Source organism: Silurus meridionalis, chromosome 27, assembly GCF_014805685.1.
Source record: "Silurus meridionalis isolate SWU-2019-XX chromosome 27, ASM1480568v1, whole genome shotgun sequence".
Lineage (NCBI taxonomy): Eukaryota > Metazoa > Chordata > Actinopteri > Siluriformes > Siluridae > Silurus > Silurus meridionalis.
In genome coordinates this window covers 1,265,877-1,285,412 of record NC_060910.1, presented here as the reverse complement: position 1 = coordinate 1,285,412, position 19,536 = coordinate 1,265,877, and the positions used below count along the sequence as shown (strand labels likewise).

The window sequence follows — 19,536 nt, the reverse complement described above, 5'->3', positions numbered from 1 at the left end:
TGGTGTCCTACATAAACCAATCGACCTCTTAATACCATCAATATTAACACCACGTCTATAGAAACCATCAATATTGTAGAGAAACGCAGCAGAACAGAGCGCTGCATCACTGACAGCAATCTCATACAGTGACAATAAATGTCATTACTCAGGGCCGGTTCCTGATATTTGGAGGCATTAAGCCAGAGGTGTCTGATCTTTTCCACAAAGAGCTGGTGGGGGTGCAGGTTTTCATCCCACCCAATTAAGCCCACACCACATTTTACCTGTTAAACCCTAATGATTAGAATTCTATTGGTAAACTCATATCCTCACATGGGGTTTCCTACCACTGCTATTATAAGATGACACTAAACTCATCTTTTCTTTCCCTCCCTCAGATACCACAGCTTCCGCTCGGATTTCGGCATGCTTGACATATCTTCATGGATGAGTGCTCATCAACTAAAACTCCACCCCAGCAAAACAGAACTGCTGATCATCCCAGGTGATTCATCTCCAGGTCAAGATCTCTGGAAAAACCACTCCACTGCTGCTCCTCCACTGGCTTCCAGTAGCTGCACTTATCAGATTAAAAACACTGATGTTCACCTACAAGGCCAAAAATGGACCAGCATCATCTTACCTCAGAGACCTCATCACATCTCGCATTGCACCACGCTGTCTGAGATCCTCCAGCACTGCTCCACTGGTACCTCCTTCTCTCAGAATGAGAGGTAAGTACACTTCAAGGCTCTTCTCTGTTCTGGCACCGAGGTGGTGGTATGAACTTCCCCTAGATGTCTGTACAGCAGAGTCCCTGACTATCTTCAAGCGATGGTTGAAGACCTTCATCTTCCTGAAATACTTAAATTAGCACTTTCCAAGTTTACTTTGTAGAATTTAAGAGTTATATTTATATTAAGTTTGTAATCTTGTGTATCAGTGTAGATTTATTCATTACTAGAGACTCAAAGCACTTTTGTACGTCGCTCTGGACAATCTGATGTAAATGGCAGTATTAGAGCAAGAAACCCAAAAAACACAATTCAACAAGTCTCCTTTCATTGTAGCCACAGCTGCACTGCCTGCATACATCAACACGGGTGCACACAGGAGCTTTTATTAAGTACATTTTACTTCTTTAAGGCTCATGAAAACCTTAACAACTGTTTTAAACTGTTTTGTTGACACTTCCTTACGATGTCCAGCTTTTCTTGAAAAGTCTGTCTTGTAAAAGTCCTTGTAAATGCGACCAGATAAATTTCTTCTCCTCTGTCAGTCAGTTTGTTTGTGAGCTGTGACTGATGCGCTCTCTGACGTGAAAATGCCAACATGTTTGGACGCCTGCGAGATGGCCCCGGTGTCACCAACTCGAATACGGCTGGTTAAAGCAGTTTCATCGTAATATATTTGAAGCTGGAGGAACCTGTACTGTGGGTTCTAAAGGCTTCGAGGCAGATTTCTGGCAACACATGATGGCTGAAATCTCATTGGACAGAAATTGTAACACAAACTCGTGGAAGCATCACAACCAAGAGAAAAGCTATGAAATGAAGAGAATAGACTTTAATTCATGGAAATACATATTAAAATATGTGAGTGATTTCTGTGTTTGGGGCAGCAGAGAAGCTGACCTTCAGTGTTTTATTTCTTTTATTATTTTCATTACACATAAATTAATACTGAGGAATCAAGACTATGAAAAATGTTTTAGAGAAAGAATTATGTAGTGAAAACAAATGTGTTAAAGAACAAAGAACATGTTTTACAGAAGAAAAGAACATTTTCGATTCTTCAACGTTGCCACCTTTAGCTTTGATGACAGCTTTGCACGCTCTTGGCCTTCTCTCAGTCAGCCTCAGGATGTTGGGTCAACTAGAATGGATTTCCAACTATCTCAAGGAATTCTCAGAGGTGTTGAGTGCTTGTTCGCTGCTTTCCTTCCTTCACCAGTCCAATGCATCCCAAACCATCTCAGCTGGATTTAGATGGGGTGATTGTGCTTTTAAGAGCTTTGCTTTTAACTTCTGAAGAGGCAATCTGTCAAGAGAAATTAATGTGTCAGCAGAATAGATGGTCAGGGTTTGAGTTGGTTTCTGTGTTAGAGGTACTTTTTGAAACAAATAGAGATGGGTGGGTTCTGTCAACACTGTTTTAATAAAATGGAAAAAAACCTAAATATTCGAAAGATAACGTTGATGGATGAGGTTAGAGTTAGAAAATAAAATGATGGGTGTTACTCAGGTTACATAAGAAGATCTATAAAGGTCTATGTGCATTGAATGTGTGTTTGTAGCACTTTGGTCCTGAAGGAACGTTGTTTAGTTTTCATTTATGGAATTTGGTAGATGCCCGTATCTCGAGTGACTTACAATTATCCCATTTATCCACCCGAGCGGTTGAAGGTTTACTCTAACGTCCAGCACTGGCAGCTTAATGGTGCTGGGATTTTAACTAAATGGTGCTGGGATTTGGGATATATTTCCAAATATAGAAATCGATCGCACTGGGGAAAGGTGATCACCGTCTGGTCCCAGACATTGTTTATTTTCATGATCGCTTTCCATTGTGCTGCATGTGTATTGTCAGTGACGTGTGGGAGACGTTACCTGCTAAAAATCAGAAGCTGTTATGTCACGTTATTGTTAAAAATAATTAAAAATATAAAGGTGAAGGTAATTTCTCAGCCGCATTGCATTTTGCTTTGATCACTCGTGTTTGTTGCATCTGTGTCCCACTGAAATGCAATCATCGCTCATTCAGTCAGAGGACACACCTGGGCGAAAGGTTATACATGGAAAAAGGGACCGGAAAACACAATTTTTAATACACGTGTTCAAATTCCTTCGCATCGCTGTCAAAGCAGTGACCTTTGAGCTGCTTCTCCATCTTCCGGAAAAGGTGGAAAATCGCAGGAACCAAATATGATAAAATGGTAATAAACGTGGTCAAATAGCACCGGTTGCACAGCTCCTGATCTGCACAGGCACATTGACTAATGAAGGGCGGTGCTCCCTGTGACTGTGTATGCAGCCTCGTGTTGGCATGCTACAAAACTAGTCTGGAAACCTTTCTGTTACCACCTTGTACGCATAATAATTGCGTATTTGTTCACATTTCTTTCGTATTTGCTGATTACAATTATGTTTAAAAGTAAAATTGTTGTATTTTAATTGATATCGTGACACTTCCATTTGAAGTTAATGAGGCGTTACAGGGAGGGGGGGGTGGGACCAGGGCCATCGCCTCAAAGCATGCAGCCAATCAGCACGCAACAGCGGCGGGATGTAAGAAAGCTGAGCTAGCCAATCAGCGTGCGGTGTTGAAGCGCGTCAGCCAATCGGCGGCGCACAGACACCGGCAAAGGGGCGGGCGCTACAGCGGCGAGGACGCTAGAACATGGCGGATAGAGGAGGGGGCGGGCAGCTGACTCCTGGAAAAACGAAGAAATTGTGCTATTTATTGAAGATTTTTTAAAGATATTTATTAGTATTTAGACAGGTGGGTACATTTTGACACCGAATTCGCTCAATGTGATGTTGAGAATCAGCTAGTTTCTTAATTTTAACCTAAAAATTTGTGTCTCCTGCCTGTGGGTAGAGTGCGTGGCCGAGTCTCAAATGGATATCTGATTTAAATGTAGGGCCCTTTATAGGAGGTCAAATCCATTCTGTTTTTATGGATGTAGTGCGTTAATTAAGAAATTCGGACGCGGTTTGGGATACGGCCCTCACTTGGCTTATGCTAGTGTGGGGCAATGATGAGATTAGCATGCTGCTACTGTGTGCTTCATTAGAACGTGTTTTGGGGTAAAAGAAAATGATGTTAAAGTCGTATTTGATTGTCTGTCTGTCTGTCTGTCTGTCTGTCTAGTTATTTTTTATTTTATTTATTTATTAGGGGTGTAACGGTACACGTATTCGTACCGGACCCTTTCGGTACAGAACTATCGGTTCAGTGCACATGTATACCGAATATAATCCTTTTTACGTGCTGAACATTGTTACATTGTGAGTTTCCTCCAGTGCAGGGTCACTGTGGATACTCACTCCTTTTTGTAAATATGATTTGTTGTTTTGCACTGGTGAGAACTCGTTGCCCTTCCTCTGTTTTTACGACAGTCTTGTAAAAGTCAAATCGGCTGGATTCTTTAGCATTTTATGTCCAGCTTCAAGAATTGCTATTAAAAGGAGAAAATCCTGACCATTCCGCATACCGAGTGAGTGAGTGAATGAAGGATGGAAGGAATGAAGACATTTCCTGAAATCAATAAAAGTGAAGTAGATCATATTTTTAGAAAATTAAATATTAAATGTAAAACACACACATGCATTAATACACACTTCTGTATCACCCAAATGGAGTCTAACAAATATTGACTAATTTTAATTTTTCCATCTTTTAAATTTTATTCAATACATTTAAATTGTGCCAATTTAATCAGTAACTTTATTTATTTGATATAAGTGATTTATTGTATTACATTTTTAAAATTTGTATAAAAGTGAAAATATTATTTCATGCATTATTTAACCAAGCAGGCATTTTTATTAAAATTGTTATCCGAATGTATATACAGTTTTATGTTCTGCATTTCTTCTCCATACCCGTCTGAGGTACGTACCAGACCGTGAATTTAATATCGTTACACCCCTAATATTTATATAAAGTCAGTGTGATGAGTATGATGTATGATGTATGTTTATATCGTATAAATAGACAGATTGATGAGTTATCTTTTTTTTGCCCCTTTTCCAGGTTTTCTACCTTTTTCTTGAAGATGGACCGTGTTTAGCCCCGGGCCAAGGGTTTAAGCTGAATGCATTGTGATTTCCAATAATTGAGACAGTGATTTGTAAAAAGCTGTCTACATTAATGAAAAGAACAATGTAATCGGCTTGGCATGCTCAAACAGCCGAGTGGGTTCTTTTGCATCCGTCTGTGTTTTTTTTTTTTTTAGGTTTGTTTGATTTTTAGCACTTAGACAGATTTCTATCCAGACAGGGTCACATATCAGAGTAGAATTATTAGTTATTGGATGATGGATGTCGCTGAGTTTGTGCCTCCTCTCCCTCTGGAGCCTCCTGACGATGAAATGTCAGGAAGCGGTACGTGTAAAGCTCCTCCACCACCTCCCCTGCAAACGTCCAGTGACGCCGAGGAAATGGACGTTAGCTCCGGCGGTGATGGACCCTCGTTCGCGCCGACCGAGGACGCCACGCTCCTCACTAAGGGCTCGGTGTCTTTTAGCAGTCGTGCGTTACACGCCGACCCGTGCCCCGGCACCGGGCGCCACGCTCCCCCCGTTACCTCCTTCCTCCCCGACCTTAGGCTCCTCCGAGACGTTAAGATCAGTGTCCGATTCGGAGGAGACGCCGGCGCCGGCAGCAGTCCCAGTGGCAGCAAAGGGAAAGACAGGAAAGTGTTGTACACGGGGCAGGGGCAGATAGATAAGCGGCAGCTAGAGAACGGCGAACGGCCGCAGGGAAGCGCAGGGGAAGGGGCGGTGCAGGGGACCGCCGGGGTAGAATTTGAGGCTGAGCAGGAGAACAAGGTGGAATTTGCTGTGCTGGACGAGCTGGAGGATTTCAGCGAGAACTTCCTGGATACTGAAGACGGAGAGGAGAGCGAGTACACCTCTGATATCATCGTTCAGAAGCAGCAGGCCAACGACGAGGACCACGTTTACTCCTACGAGGTACACGGGGCCGTGGTGGCCGTTTTTTTGTGAAACGTGTGATGGAAGTTATTATGAAGAAATTGGTTGAAATGCTACATTTAAGAAAAGAGTACATTTGTGATGCTGCCCCCTAGAGGTCATTCTCAGATCACACATCAGCTGTGATTTTATGAATCACACCCCCAGCTTTTGTTTTTGTTTTTGTTTTTGTTTGCTTGTGTGTAACCGCTTGTCTCTTTCAGGACGACTTTGACAATGATGTAGATGCCCTGTTAGAGGAAGGCATGCCTGTGCCTAAGAAGATGCGCCTGGCCGAGGGCAAATACACAGCAGACAGCGATCATCAGTCTGACACGGAGCAGGGTGTCCAGCCCATGATTACCAAAATTAAGACTGTTCTCAAGAGTGAGTTATAGTTTCATTATCACGTCCTCACTAATTAATTATTCAATTAATCGATTAACCCTAGCGTTCATGCGTCAGGTCGCGGACGTCCGCCTACAGAGCCTCTTCCTGACGGTTGGATCATGACATTCCATAACTCCGGCATTCCAGTCTACCTCCACCGGGAAACCCGGGTCGTCACCTGGTCCAGACCGTATTTCCTCGGAACCGGAAGCATTAGGGTAAACACCTGGGTCTGGCTTTGTGGCCTGAAAATTGGGTGTTTTTAGAGTGCCAAGATTTGTAAACAACCCTTTTGTTGTTGTTTCTCCAGAAACACGACCCTCCTACCAGTAGCATCCCCTGTTTGCACTATAAGAAAATGAAGGAACAGGAAGAAAAGGAGCAGAACGGAGAAGTGACCCCCAACGTGTCTCCGGTGAAGGACGGCGAGGAAGGAGAACCCCAGGAGAGAACCGAAGAACCCGACTCCACGGCTCCGGAGGGGACGTGTGACGAGTCCAACCCGGACACGATGGTAAAGGAGTGTCAGGGGGGTGAGACGGCTCAGGGCGCACTGGGGCAGGTCAAAGCCAAGGTGGAGGTGTGCAAGGACGAGTCGGTTGGTAAGGGAATCGTCGTGATTCGCGAGTATCCGAGGTCATAATTTGACATTTTATCCTAAAGCCTCTCTTCTTTCCTGTTACACAGACATCGAGGCGTTTCGCGGCTACCTGGAGAAGCGCTTCGACTTCGAGCAAGTGACGGTAAAGAAGTTCCGCACCTGGGCGGAGCGACGGCAGTTCAACCGGGACATGAAGAGGAAGCAGGCGGAGTCCGAGAGGCCCATCCTCCCGGCCAATCAGAAGCTCATCACTCTGTCGGTCCAGGACGCGCCCACTAAGAAAGGTTCAGTCTGTGGTATCTCACTCATTCACTTGCTAGGACGGTGTTCTGATATAATTTCTGCTTTGCAACATTCTTCCACCATGATGCCTGTTGGCTTTTTTTTTTTTATACTTATGCACGCCGTTAAATCAGCTCTCTGTCTCCGTATCTGCTTTTAGAGTTCATCATCAACCCGAATGGAAAGTCTGAGGTTTGCATCCTACACGAATATATGCAACGTGTGCTCAAGGTCCGACCAGTTTACAACTTTTTTGAATGTGGTAAGTGTGTGTGTGTGTGTGTGTGTGTGTGTGTGTGTGTGTGTGTGTGTGTGTGTGTGTGTGTGTGTGTGTGTGTGTGTGTGTGTGGTTATTGCTCGTTTCTAACGTTGACATCTGGTTTTTATTTTTTTTTCCTTCCCAGAAAACCCAAGTGAACCCTTCGGTGCTTCGGTTATTATAGACGGCGTCACGTACGGCACCGGGACAGCGAGTAGCAAAAAACTCGCCAAGAATAAAGCAGGTAATTATGTAGCTGCTCTAACACAAGCGATAACAGGAGCAAACGTCTTTCATTACATAGCTATAAAAGGATAAAATGTAGTAATCAATGATAAAATGCTGTAGTTTAATTCTCAGCGTTTGGTACTAGACCGGTGGTTCCTGGTACTCTGGTTCTAGACTTGTGGTTCCTGGAACTCTGGTATTTGACCGGTGGTTCCTGGTACTTTGGATTCTTGTTGTGTGTTAAAGATTAAACGAGTATAATAATATAATAAGTGTGTGGTGTTCTTGGTGCTGTGCTGCAGCTCGAGCCACACTGGAGATCCTCATCCCAGACTTTGTGAAGCAGACGGCTGAGGAGAAGCCGGTGGAAGGAGATGAACTGGAGGTATATACACCACCACCACCATGCTGATCTTGATAGTGACTTTGATCATTTATTCTTAACCCCTGTCCCTTGTTCCCTGGACACTTTCCCATGTTTTTTGACTCTAAACTTTTTACACTTGGTGCTGTTTTTTTGACCCTTACCCCTTTACACTTGACCCTGTCTTCCTGACCTTTTGCCCTTTTACACTTGACCATGGCCTGTTTTCATCAGCCCCTTTACTCTCAACCTTTATTCTTTACACTTGACACTGACCCTTGATCCCTTTTTCTTGACCTTGGTCCTTTTTTTTTTGTTGACCCCATGACCCCTTCCTTGACCCCATCCCTGCCTGTTACTGTTATTTAATGTGATGATCATTACTCCCTGAACAACCACTAACCAGTGCTCACGTTCCTCCTCAGTATTTTAACCATATCAGTATTGAAGACTCTCGAGTGTATGAACTGACCAACAAAGCAGGCTTACTGTCACCATACCAGATCCTTCACGAGTGCCTTAAGAGGTAGGACGCTGCTGTGTAGACGTTCTGTTTCCGATGTCTAGACGACATTTTATTTCATTTTTCTTTTCCCCTACAGAAATCATGGCATGGGGGACACCAGCATCAAGTTCGAGGTCATCCCGGGGAAGAACCAGAAGAGCGAATACGTGATGACGTGTGGGAAACACAGCGTACGTGGATGGTGTAAGTGCTCTCGCAATGTTCTGTATGTTTTTTTTTTTTTACTTATTTCCTGCGTAGATAAGGAAAAAAAAAACAAAGATGAATTCTGATTAGTCGAAATGTTAACTAACAGAAACTTTGTGTGCTCTTCAAAGGTAAGAACAAGAGAGTGGGTAAACAGCTGGCCTCTCAGAAGATCCTCCAGATGTTGCATCCTCACGTGAAGAACTGGGGCTCACTCTTACGCATGTACGGCAGAGAGAACAACAAGATGGTGAAGAAGGTATCTTAAAAAAAAAAAAAAAGGTTCAGAGTCGTAGCAGGAAGTGGTTTGGTGTTTGTGGTAGATTACTGATGTGTGTGTGTGTGTGTGTGTTTTGAAGGAAAATTCAGACAAGAGCGTGATCGAGTTGCAGCAGTACGCCAAAAAGAACAAGCCCAACCTCCACATACTGAACAAACTTCAAGAGGAGATGAGGAAACTGGCTAAAGAGAGGGTACGACTAACACACACATGATTCTGTACTGAAAATAAACCACCCACCACTAGAGGTCGCCCTGATGGCTAGATTGGATTGAATTTGCAAATAATCCAATTAATCAACCAATATAGCACTTTGCCCACGTTTACGATCGAATATCAATCAGTTGTTGATTTATTTTTTTTTCCTCCACCCTGTTTCCAGGAGGAGACGAAAAAGAAGCCCAAAATGACTGTGATGGAATCTGCGCAGCCCGGGAGCGAGCCTCTGTGCACCGTCGACGTGTAGGACCTTCAGCCCACCTTCTCGCTCATTTTCTCGCACTGAAGATCTCAAACAAAAAAAGTCACTTCATCATGGTTTCACGTTTTACACACACACACACACACACACACACACACACACACACACACACACACACACACGATCGATTATGCAGTTAGCACGAAAAAAAGGCAATACCATGCAGGAACCCGAATTAAATCCGATGCACTAGGGGGCGATGATGAGACGAGGACGAGGCCACACGTCATCAGCTTCTTCCCTCCCCCATCTGTTCTTTTTTCTTTTCTTTTCTCTCTCTCTTTAAACAAGTCTCTACTTCTTTGCAACAGGGTGCAGTCAAACACGTGCTCATGTCCAAATGCTTGCGTTTGTGGATTTTAAACGTGGCTGCTCGATATTTTAACAAAAGAACAATTTTATATATAAATGATTGATTTAATAAAGGATTTCCTGCTGGACATGTTCCATATTCACTATTATGGAGGAATAGTTTTTTTTTTTTTTTCTTGGGGAAAAGAGTACGATCGTTGTCTCGAGCCGGATAGGGTTCGATTTGCACGTTCCTGAAACGTATCTTGATCTTCAGCAGCACAAAAACAAATGTAGATGGGGGGGAATCAGATCTGCTGACCTTTCAGGGTTTCGCGTCGACGACGTACGAAAAACTAACGGCTCAAAACAGGAATAATGACAACTGCTTAGAAGCCCCGCCCCTTTTTTCACTTCACATGCATTAGACACATTTATATATTTTAGTTAAATATCGTTTGTTGTATTATTTATAACGGAGCAGAGACAAGTCATTCCCCTGAAAGCCCCGCCCCCTATAATCTTAAGGTTTATAAGTTTCAATCGTGCAACATTTTTATTTAATGTACAGTAAAAAGTCTGGTCCTGTGCTGCGTACACGGGGAATAAAGTGGACGTTGTATTGATGATAGAAATATTAATAATAATAATAATAAAAAAACTCTTTAGAAATTTGGCACCTTTTTAGGGACGCAAAGAAAAAGGGGAGGAGCTAATCAGGAAGCAGTAGGTGGTGCTTCTGCAGTTCGCCTGTATTGCACATGTGAAGGTTGGCCAGTCGATGTCGCTGTGCGCAGGACGTTTTTTCAATGCGCTCGTACACGCGCGAGCGTGGCTATACACGTGTTATTCCTCTGCAGGGTTGCCAGTTCTGAACCGAATTCGTACCATAACTTTTTCCGGGAACTGCAGAGCGAACACGGCAAAAAATCTGAACATACGCCTTTTAGAGAATCACAAGGGCTCGGAGCTCTACGCTTTTCTCTCACGCCGTTAGGAGCAACAAACACCCAGATTTTTATTTACATTTCATTCTGTGCCATTTTTCACATACGAAAAAAAAAATACAATAGTGACGCTACCTAGCTGTGAGAAATGGTACTGCTGTTACTGGCATGAGCTTGAGTTCAACCACTCGAATGTAAACCCTGTGTGTGTGTGTTATTATTTCCAGCATCATGTGACTGTACACTTTTTTTTTTTTTAAATAAAAAAAGAAAATACAAAAAGGCGGCTAACGAGGACGTACCAACAAAGCTTTAACGTCTTATGCATTTTTATAGTATGTAGTTTGCTTCAGGATCTTTTTTATCGCCGTACGTGAGAGAAAGTCTGCTGAGATGACGCAATACCTGCTGGAAGAACAGCACAAATCCGTTACCGCTTTCAAAACCCTGCTGCTTCATCGTCTTCATCTACGCTTCAGCGTCCGATCCTTCGTGCTGAAAAGAGGAAGACCTTCCCCTGAAAGCACATCGCTAACGTTCTTTCTTCATCAGAGTTGTGACCCGTCGATCGCTGAGGGACGGAGAGAACTTTATGCAAAACGAATAAAAAGTGTCATGACAAGTGTCGTCTTTTCTCGTCTTTTATTCTTTATTTTTTGAACTTTACATGGTGAATTAAAGTCGCAGTGATCATCGTGATTGACGATGACGAGAGTAAAAAGTGGCCCTTTTTTTTTCTTCTTCACTGAAAATGGTCTTTTTCCACGTGTAAAGGCAAAGGGGCGGAGTTAATTTCAGGGTCAGAAAAATGCTGCTCGAACTCAAAATGATGCATCTTGATGCTACTTTGAGGAAAAAAAACAAATGGTATAAATGAACCAAGAAATGATGAGCTGTTTATGGTGTGGGCTTCAGCCCCGAGTTCTCGACGTGCTCGGCGCCGGAGCCGTAGTCGACCCTCTCGAAGAGCAGGATGGTCTCACAGTGCATGGTCTGAGGGAACAGATCCACAGCCATCGCTCGAACCGGACGGAACGGTGCTCCACGGACACGGTTAGACGGAGCTCTGCACAGACTGGAGGAGGGGCGATAACGGAAAAACAAAACAGAAAATAGTCAATATTCATTATACACTACAATGGCAAAAGTATTTGGACACCAGGCTTCTCCACCAATATATCTGGTTCTTCCCCAAACAATGGTAGCAGGACTGGATCCAGTAGATCACTTGCATTGGCAAACCCAAAACTGTTCCAGGATGACAATGTTCCTGTGCAGCTCCTGGAGAAACTGCTTTCATAGATTGGAAGTGTGTGAAAGATCTCCTGGTGTAGAGCTGATCACCTTTGTGATTAATGTGAACACTGACTGCACCCCAGACCTCCTCACCTCCTTCAGTGCCTTTACAAATCTCCACAAACATCTTATTTCTCATCTTCCAAAAAGAGTGGAGCTCATTAAAACAGCAAATGGGAACCAAATGTGGATGTTCAACAAGTAGCAGGTCGGGTGTCCATAAACTTTGCCTAGATCATGAATCTGCATTACACATTTAATGAAATCTTAAATCTGATTGGCCAGAAGGTGTTTAGAAACGTTCTGTAAAATCTGAGCAGGTTCCTTTGCTCCTCGTTGTGACTCTTGGCCACGCCCACTATCAGGGTAATTATTGTGGGTGAGGTTTCTCGAGGGAACACGGACGCCGTGGTGGTTTACTCACTCCACGAAGTTGTTCATGGCCGCTTTGGCGTTACAGGCGACGTACACCAGCCTCTTCAGATGCTCCGCCCGTCTGATCGCCAAAATCACCTTGGAATCTGGAAGAAAACAAACACAAACGAATGTAGAACGCATGTGAAAAAGAGACGATGTTTGAGGTTTGGGCCTCAGGGTTCAGATTATTCTACTTTCAGTTCTTTTCTATTTAATTAACCTGAAAACTGTCAAAAGTGGAAGAAAAAATATCAATGATTTCTGATTGGTTCACAAATTTCCATATTAACTACAAGACTTTTTTTCTGCCCTGCTGGATGTTAAACGTAACTACAAACGGATAAAAACTGCATGTTTTTGTGGTTAATTTGATTGGTGAGGAACTGATGCAGTGGAAGCAGAATAAAGAGCTGAAGGATGTGTTCATTTACTGCAGATTAACAGAACGAGCTGCACGAGTGATCATCATGTTATACAGTGAGGAAAATAAGTATTTGAACACCCTGCTATTTTGCAAGTTCTCCCACTTAGAAATCATGGAGGGGTCTGAAATTGTCATCGTAGGTGCATGTCCACTGTGAGAGACATAATCAAAAAAACAAAATCCAGAAATCACAATGTATGATTTTTAAACTATTTATTTGTATGATACAGCTGCAAATAAGTATTTGAACACCTGTCTATCAGCTAGAATTCTGACCCTCAAAGACCTGTTAGTCTGCCTTTAAAATGTCCACCTCCACTACATTTATTATCCTAAATTAGATGCACCTGTTTGAGGTCGTTAGCTGCATAAAGACACCTGTCCACCCCATACAATCAGTAAGAATCCAACTACTAACATGGCCAAGACCAAAGAGCTGTCCAAAGACACTAGAGACAAAATTGTACACCTCCACAAGGCTGGAAAGGGCTACGGGAAATTGCCAAGCAGCTTGGTGAAAAAGGTCCACTGTTGGAGCAATCATTAGAAAATGGAAGAAGCTAAACATGACTGTCAATCTCCCTCGGACTGGGGCTCCATGCAAGATCTCACCGTGGGGTCTCAATGATCCTAAGGAAGGTGAGAAATCAGCCCAGAACTACACGGGAGGAGCTGGTCAATGACCTGAAAAGAGCTGGGACCACCGTTTCCAAGGTTACTGTTGGTAATACACTAAGGCGTCATGGTTTGAAATCATGCATGGCACGGAAGGTTCCCCTGCTTAAACCAGCACATGTCCAGGCACGTCTTAAGTTTGCCAATGACCATTTGGATGATCCAGAGGAGTCATGGGAGAAAGTCATGTGGTCAGATGAGACCAAAATAGAACTTTTGGGTCATAATTCCACTAAACGTGTTTGGAGGAAGAAGAATGATGAGTACCATCCCAAGAACACCATCCCTACTGTGAAGCATGGGGTGGTAGCATCATGCTTTGGGGTGTTTTTCTGCACATGGGACAGGGCGACTGCACTGTATTAAGGAGAGGATGACCGGGGCCATGTATTGCAGATTTTGGGAACAACCTCCTTCCCTCAGTTAGAGCATTGAAGATGGGTCGAGGCTGGGTCTTCCAACATGACAATGACCGAAGCACACAGCCAGGATAACCAAGGAGTGGCTCTGTAAGAAGCATATCAAGGTTCTGGCGTGGCCTAGCCAGTCTCAGACCTAAACCCAATAGAGAATCTTTGGAGGAGCTCAAACTCCGTGTTTCTCAGCGACAGGCCAGAAACCTGACTGATCTAGAGAAGATCTGTGTGGAGGTGGGCCAAAATCCCTCCTGCAGTGTGTGCAAACCTGGTGAAAACTACAGGAAACGTTTGACCTCTGAAATTGCAAACAAAGGCTACTGTACCAAATATTAACATTGACTTTCTCAGGTGTTCAAATACTTATTTGCAGCTGTATCATACAAATAAATAGTTAAAAATCATACATTGTGATTTCTGGATTTTTTTTTTGGATTATGTCTCTCACAGTGGACATGCACCTACAATGACAATTTCAGACCCTCCATGATTTCTAAGTGGGAGAACTTGCAAAATAGCAGAGTGTTCAAATACTTATTTTCCTCACTGTATATGATCTACTGCAGGCGTGTGAGCATCATGATGATGATGATGATGATGGTGATGCTGGTTATGGTTGTGGAGGTAAAGGTGATGATGGTAATGATGATGATTGTGGTGGTTGTGATGATGAAGAGTAGTTCTTACGCAGTCCTGCTCGTGGAGGATCTACGATAGCAGTAACATTAGGAGACACCAGGGCGCTGAGTACTGTGGGGAAAATGTCCTCCGCTTTCCCACAGTGGAACTCCACATTGGTCAAACCTGTCTCTCACACACACACACACACACACACACACACACACACACACACACACACACACACACACACACACTTTAGAAGTGAAGACCTGAGCACTGTTTGGATGAACAGATCCATCAAAAATAACAAACCGTTTGCCTGAGCGTTGACTTTAGCGTCATCCACTGCCTCCTGACACAACTCGATTCCTATCACCTTCCTCACTCTCTGTTACACACACACACACACACACACACTTAAGAAATGGTACACATCCCTCATTAAAAAAAAAAAAAAAAAAAAAAAGATTTATGTCCAACTTTTGCACATTTACGAAGACTGAACCCTTTGGGTTGCCAAATTGATGTATATCCATTTAAAATATTATAAATCTGATTGACTTGAAATCCTCACGTAAAGATCAACTCACTCGAAAAAGAGAGGTGGTGGGGGGTTTAAAGAGAACAGAAAAATTTGGAAAAAGAAAAATTCAATAAAAGAGAAACAGTTGAAAAAACGAAATGTAAACATGAAAAACCTTAAAGAAAAACAGAAAGAAAAGAACAGACCAAGAATTAATAAACAGGAAAATACAATAAATATGCAAACAAACAAACAAATATATACTAAAAATTAATTTATTAAATAAATACTAAAATTATTTTTTTACTTTTTTCCAAAAGCCAAATGTGTCATTAGCAAAAAAAATTCCAAAAAGAGGCACATTATGTTTCATTATTATTATTTATACAGTATATTAGACTTTATATAGAAGAATAAACTGCAGTATATTTATTTAAATAAATAAACAAACAAATAATAAACATGACAGGGTTGCCAGATATTTTGGTAACACAGATAGATACTTGCAGTACACAGCGGGTCGTTATTTATGTACATCCAGATGTTATGTGAGTCGATGTGTGTGTGTGTGTGTGTGTGTGTGTGTGTGTGTGTGTGTGTGTACCTTTGCCAGAGAGATGCCGATTGTTCCTGTTCCGCAGCACACATCCAGCACAGTGCTGTCATGGTCCAGCTGAGCCCATTCACCTACAGAGGAGTAAAGAACCTCCGCTGCCTCTGTGTTCGTCTACAGAGAGAGAGAGAGAGAGAGATTATCTATCTATCCATCACTTCCACATCAATGTTATGGTATTCTAACCCCTCCCTCGAATAAAGCCCCACCCCTTTGTAAACCCCACCCACTCCTACATTTGCATGGTTAGAACCTGGGATGAGAAGCTCTGTGCTTGTGGACCAGTTAATGGGAGGAAGTGGAGTAATGACTATGAAGTTCTACCTGGAAGAAGGAGTGAGGGGAGATCTGGAACCTGAGGCCCAGCAGCTCCTCGTGGATCCAGGCATCTCCGGTCACCAGCTCACAGGGCAAGTCCTCCGTCCCTGCAGACGTCCTGATCACACCCACAGCCCCATCATCATCATCATCATCATCAGTCACCCCATGCATTCACCAGAACATATCCCTCACCTCTGTCCCATCCTGACGAAGTGTAGAGACGTGACCCTGCTGTCCTTCCCTTCTCCGTCTGTGAAATAACGTCTCAGAGACTCCTTCACACTCACCGTCTCTTCCTCAGACAGCTTCTGCAGCGTCGTGAACAATCACACTCATCACCAAACCGTAAAGAGAAATCACACCATGTACGGTCGCCAGATTGACATCATTTACACCAGGAAAATAAAACCTGAGTGTGTGTGTGTGTGTGTGTGTGTGTGTGTGTGTGTGTGTGTGTGTGTGTGTGTGAGAGAGAGAGAGAGAGAGAGAGAGAGAGTGTGAATGGACCTGTGGATTGAAGAAGATGATGGCCATGATCTGGTTGGTTCTACTGGTGCGGACGGTGAGCTGCCTCCAGTGACCTTCATACGTCTCTGGACTGTACACAGCATACGGAGTCATCCTGCATGCACACACACACACACACACACACATTATAAAAAACAAATTAAAAAAGTTAGTTAGCAGAGTGCAAAATTTTTTGATCTACAACTAAAATCTCTACAATCAAGGAAATTAACGGGTGAGGGTGCACAAACTTTTGCTAAGTGAGCTGGAGGTGCCTGTGGTACCTGATGTAGTTCTGGAAGGCGAGGACAACGCGTTTGGCTGCTGCAGGAACGTGGATGGTGTCTGAGGGACTCACCACCGAACAAGAGCCTCCTTTATATTTCCCCAAGCGAAATCCCACCGTCTTATCTTCTCCGTCCGCACCGGTCCCAATCACAAACTCGCACTTATTCCTGTACTCCGTCTGCAACACACACACACACACACACACACACACACACACACACACACACACACACACACACACACACACACACACACACACACACACCTTACATCATCCTGTACAGCATGGCGGAGTAAAACGAGGCTTATGAGATGTTCAGGACAGAAGTTACCTGTGCAGGTGACGGTCTGATCGGCTCCAGGGCACAACACACACCTTTATTCTTCTCCTTCTGCACAAACAGCCACGGCAACATGGCTTTATTACTGTTACCAATCTCCCTACACACACACACACACACACACACACACACACACACACAACATAAAGTTTAGATCGTAAACAGGGAATCTGAACTCCGGTGTAATTCCTGTATATATGGAATTATTTATTAACTTTTTATTTAAATAAATTAATGTTTTACTGTTTTATTTACTTTTTTATTTTGAATTTTATATTTCATTTATTTTGTGATTTTATATTTAGTTTAACATCAGTTATTAATATTTTAGTTTCCAGTGTAAAGTCGCAGTTTTATTATTTTTACTCTGTTATTTAATTTTTTCATTTATTTATTTTAACTTTTCTTTTTTTATTTTAATAACTAGATGGATTTAAACAATTGAAAATATATATATTTTTTCCTTAAATGAATAATTTAATACAAATATTTAATTGATTAAAAATAATAAATACATAAATGTACAAACAAATAAATAAAGAGCTGTGAAGGAAAGTTTGTTTAAAAAAATAAATAAAAAAAGATTATAAATACATCCAGGAAAAAATAACCGTAACAAAATGTATTTATTAAAATTAAAAATATATAATATTTATATATGACTACAAATTATTAATAAGATAAAAAAAATTATCAATAAATTAAGAAAAATTTAAATGTATATCTTCATTTAAAAAATACATAAAAAAATAAACACACACACAAATAGACAGACGGCAGAGGATTTGTAATGTGGCAGGTAATGAAGCAAATGCGTGCAGAAGAAAGAAGAACCTGGTGAGCACGTGGAGGACGGACTCCACCTCCTGCTCCTTCCTCCGGAGCTGTTCTTGGTAGGGGACCTGCCACAGGGGCGTGACCACGTTGGCGATCCGGACACTGAGGGGTTGGTCCTCGGCATCCTCGTGTCCCTCGGCGAGACGTTTGGGTGTGGGCTGTCCGTCTCCCGCATCTCCGTCCTGCCTGCGCTTCCTGAGCAGAGGGTCGGCTTTGGGCTTGGCCAACCTCACGCTCAGGACCTTCCCCTTCCACTGCACGCCGTGGACCACCTTCATGGCCTTGTCCCTGTCCTCCTGCAGTCAGGAGAGCACCACGTTTCAACAAAACCTTCATCAACATTACCCTCTGAGAACCCAAGACAGAGGAGTCTGTTCATCCAACCTGGTTCTTGAAGGTGACGAAGGCGAACATCTGCTTCCCCATCAGCTTGATCTTGTGTGGGTTCAGCCTGTGTTTGTTCAGGAACTTCTTCAGGTCGTTGAAACCGATGTACTTGGCAGGTTCTGGATCTCCACCTTGAAGATCTCGGAGGTGAACAGGTCCTCCTTGATGTACCGGTAGACGTCAGAGCTGCTGGATTCTTCACCTTCACCTCCTTCATCCTTGCTTCTTTCTGCTGTAGGGTCCTCCAGAAGCTTGCTCTCCTGTGGAGGTTCTGGTTTGATGCAGGGTTCTTCGTTCAGGACAGAGGACTCTGGAGGCACATCGGCCATAACGACCTGAGAGATGGACTGAAAAACACAAACACATTTCTTTTTAATTATTGCTTATTTTTTACATGTTTACATCCATCCACATTTTACAGCACAAAACTCTAAAACCATCTCATTCTATATTTACACACCTGAACTACACAATTCCTCACTGCACCCACCTGATATCCCAAAGTGCTTAGTTATGACAATAGTAATATTAATGATGATGAATAATTATAAATAAAATCAGCACAGCTGTTTGCACACACACATGCAGGCCGCCATCTTGGATTCACTCTGCGCACCACGTGTCTAAATAAGAACAACGATTACAGTCGATTCAATATTTATTTAATTAGCAACATAATATGTACATTTTTAAAAAATTAAATTTTTTGAGGGTTTTAATTTTTATTTTTTTGCAAAGAAAAAATAATAAAACATTCAACCCAATTGAATCCCGCTCGAAACAGACTTTTATTGTAGAAGAATCATTTCCGGGTTCTTTTATTTATTTATTTTTTAGGGGGTTCCTCTCTCCGCTTAACTTTATAACAAATTAGTGGTCTTCCAATATTAAAGTATTGTCGCTTTAAGGATCAAATGTTAAGATTAGTAAAGAAAATATTGAAAATATAAGCTGTTTTAAACGATTAAAAACCTCACAAAAAAGATCCAGTTCGACAACAGGGCTCGATCCCAAACACAAATGCGTACTCGCACTAGATGCTACACGACGTCATCCGCACAAAACGAGGCCGCCTACTTAGGGGTCCAACGCCGATTTGAAACACAGCCATGTTTCTAGCCAGCGGTTTTCAACATTGCAACAAGCAAAATGCAGAAAAAAGCACATTGTTTTGGGTTTGCTAGCTGTATATTTTCTCAAAGATGTTAGATATTTACACACGTCTAACACATTTGTGGTTTTGTTTATAAGCAAATAAAAACAACTCCATATTTCCGGATGAAGTGAATAGTCCCACCCCCTTTCTGTGGAGTGATTGTACAACACTCTGATTGGTTTGTTGAGTTGTCACTCAG

At 42.6% G+C, this 19,536-nt stretch overlaps 2 protein-coding genes across 2 annotated transcripts; one reads left to right on the top strand and one right to left on the bottom strand.

Moving 5' to 3' along the window:
• Positions 1-3,337: 3,337 nt before the first annotated feature.
• Positions 3,338-9,728, top strand: dgcr8 (DGCR8 microprocessor complex subunit). Its single transcript, XM_046841322.1, has 14 exons — positions 3,338-3,483; positions 4,741-5,680; positions 5,905-6,067; positions 6,146-6,288; positions 6,381-6,672; positions 6,758-6,955; positions 7,114-7,215; positions 7,358-7,456; positions 7,743-7,825; positions 8,230-8,330; positions 8,407-8,513; positions 8,648-8,775; positions 8,876-8,989; positions 9,179-9,728. Exons 2-14 carry the CDS (start codon positions 5,021-5,023, stop codon positions 9,260-9,262), a joined length of 2,274 nt encoding a protein of 757 aa, XP_046697278.1. The 5' UTR covers positions 3,338-3,483; positions 4,741-5,020; the 3' UTR covers positions 9,263-9,728.
• trmt2a (tRNA methyltransferase 2 homolog A) lies at positions 9,386-18,889 on the bottom strand. Its single transcript, XM_046841323.1, is given in 14 exon segments — positions 9,386-11,590; positions 12,236-12,332; positions 14,431-14,547; positions 14,677-14,752; positions 15,492-15,614; positions 15,825-15,936; positions 16,014-16,129; positions 16,329-16,443; positions 16,613-16,794; positions 16,949-17,057; positions 17,792-18,090; positions 18,179-18,291; positions 18,294-18,528; positions 18,672-18,889. Coding segments are annotated over 13 exon segments (1,854 nt in total). The 5' UTR covers positions 18,511-18,528; positions 18,672-18,889; the 3' UTR covers positions 9,386-11,412.
• Between the last annotated feature and the right edge of the window lie 647 nt (positions 18,890-19,536).

Coding starts and splice junctions, on each gene's coding strand:
- dgcr8 (XM_046841322.1), top strand. CDS start 5,021: ATGATGGATGTCGCTGAGTTTGTGCCTCCTCTCCCTCTGGAGCCTCCT. Junction 5,681..5,904: donor ACCACGTTTACTCCTACGAG/GTACACGGGGCC, acceptor TGTCTCTTTCAG/GACGACTTTGACAATGATGT. Junction 6,673..6,757: donor GTGCAAGGACGAGTCGGTTG/GTAAGGGAATCG, acceptor CCTGTTACACAG/ACATCGAGGCGTTTCGCGGC.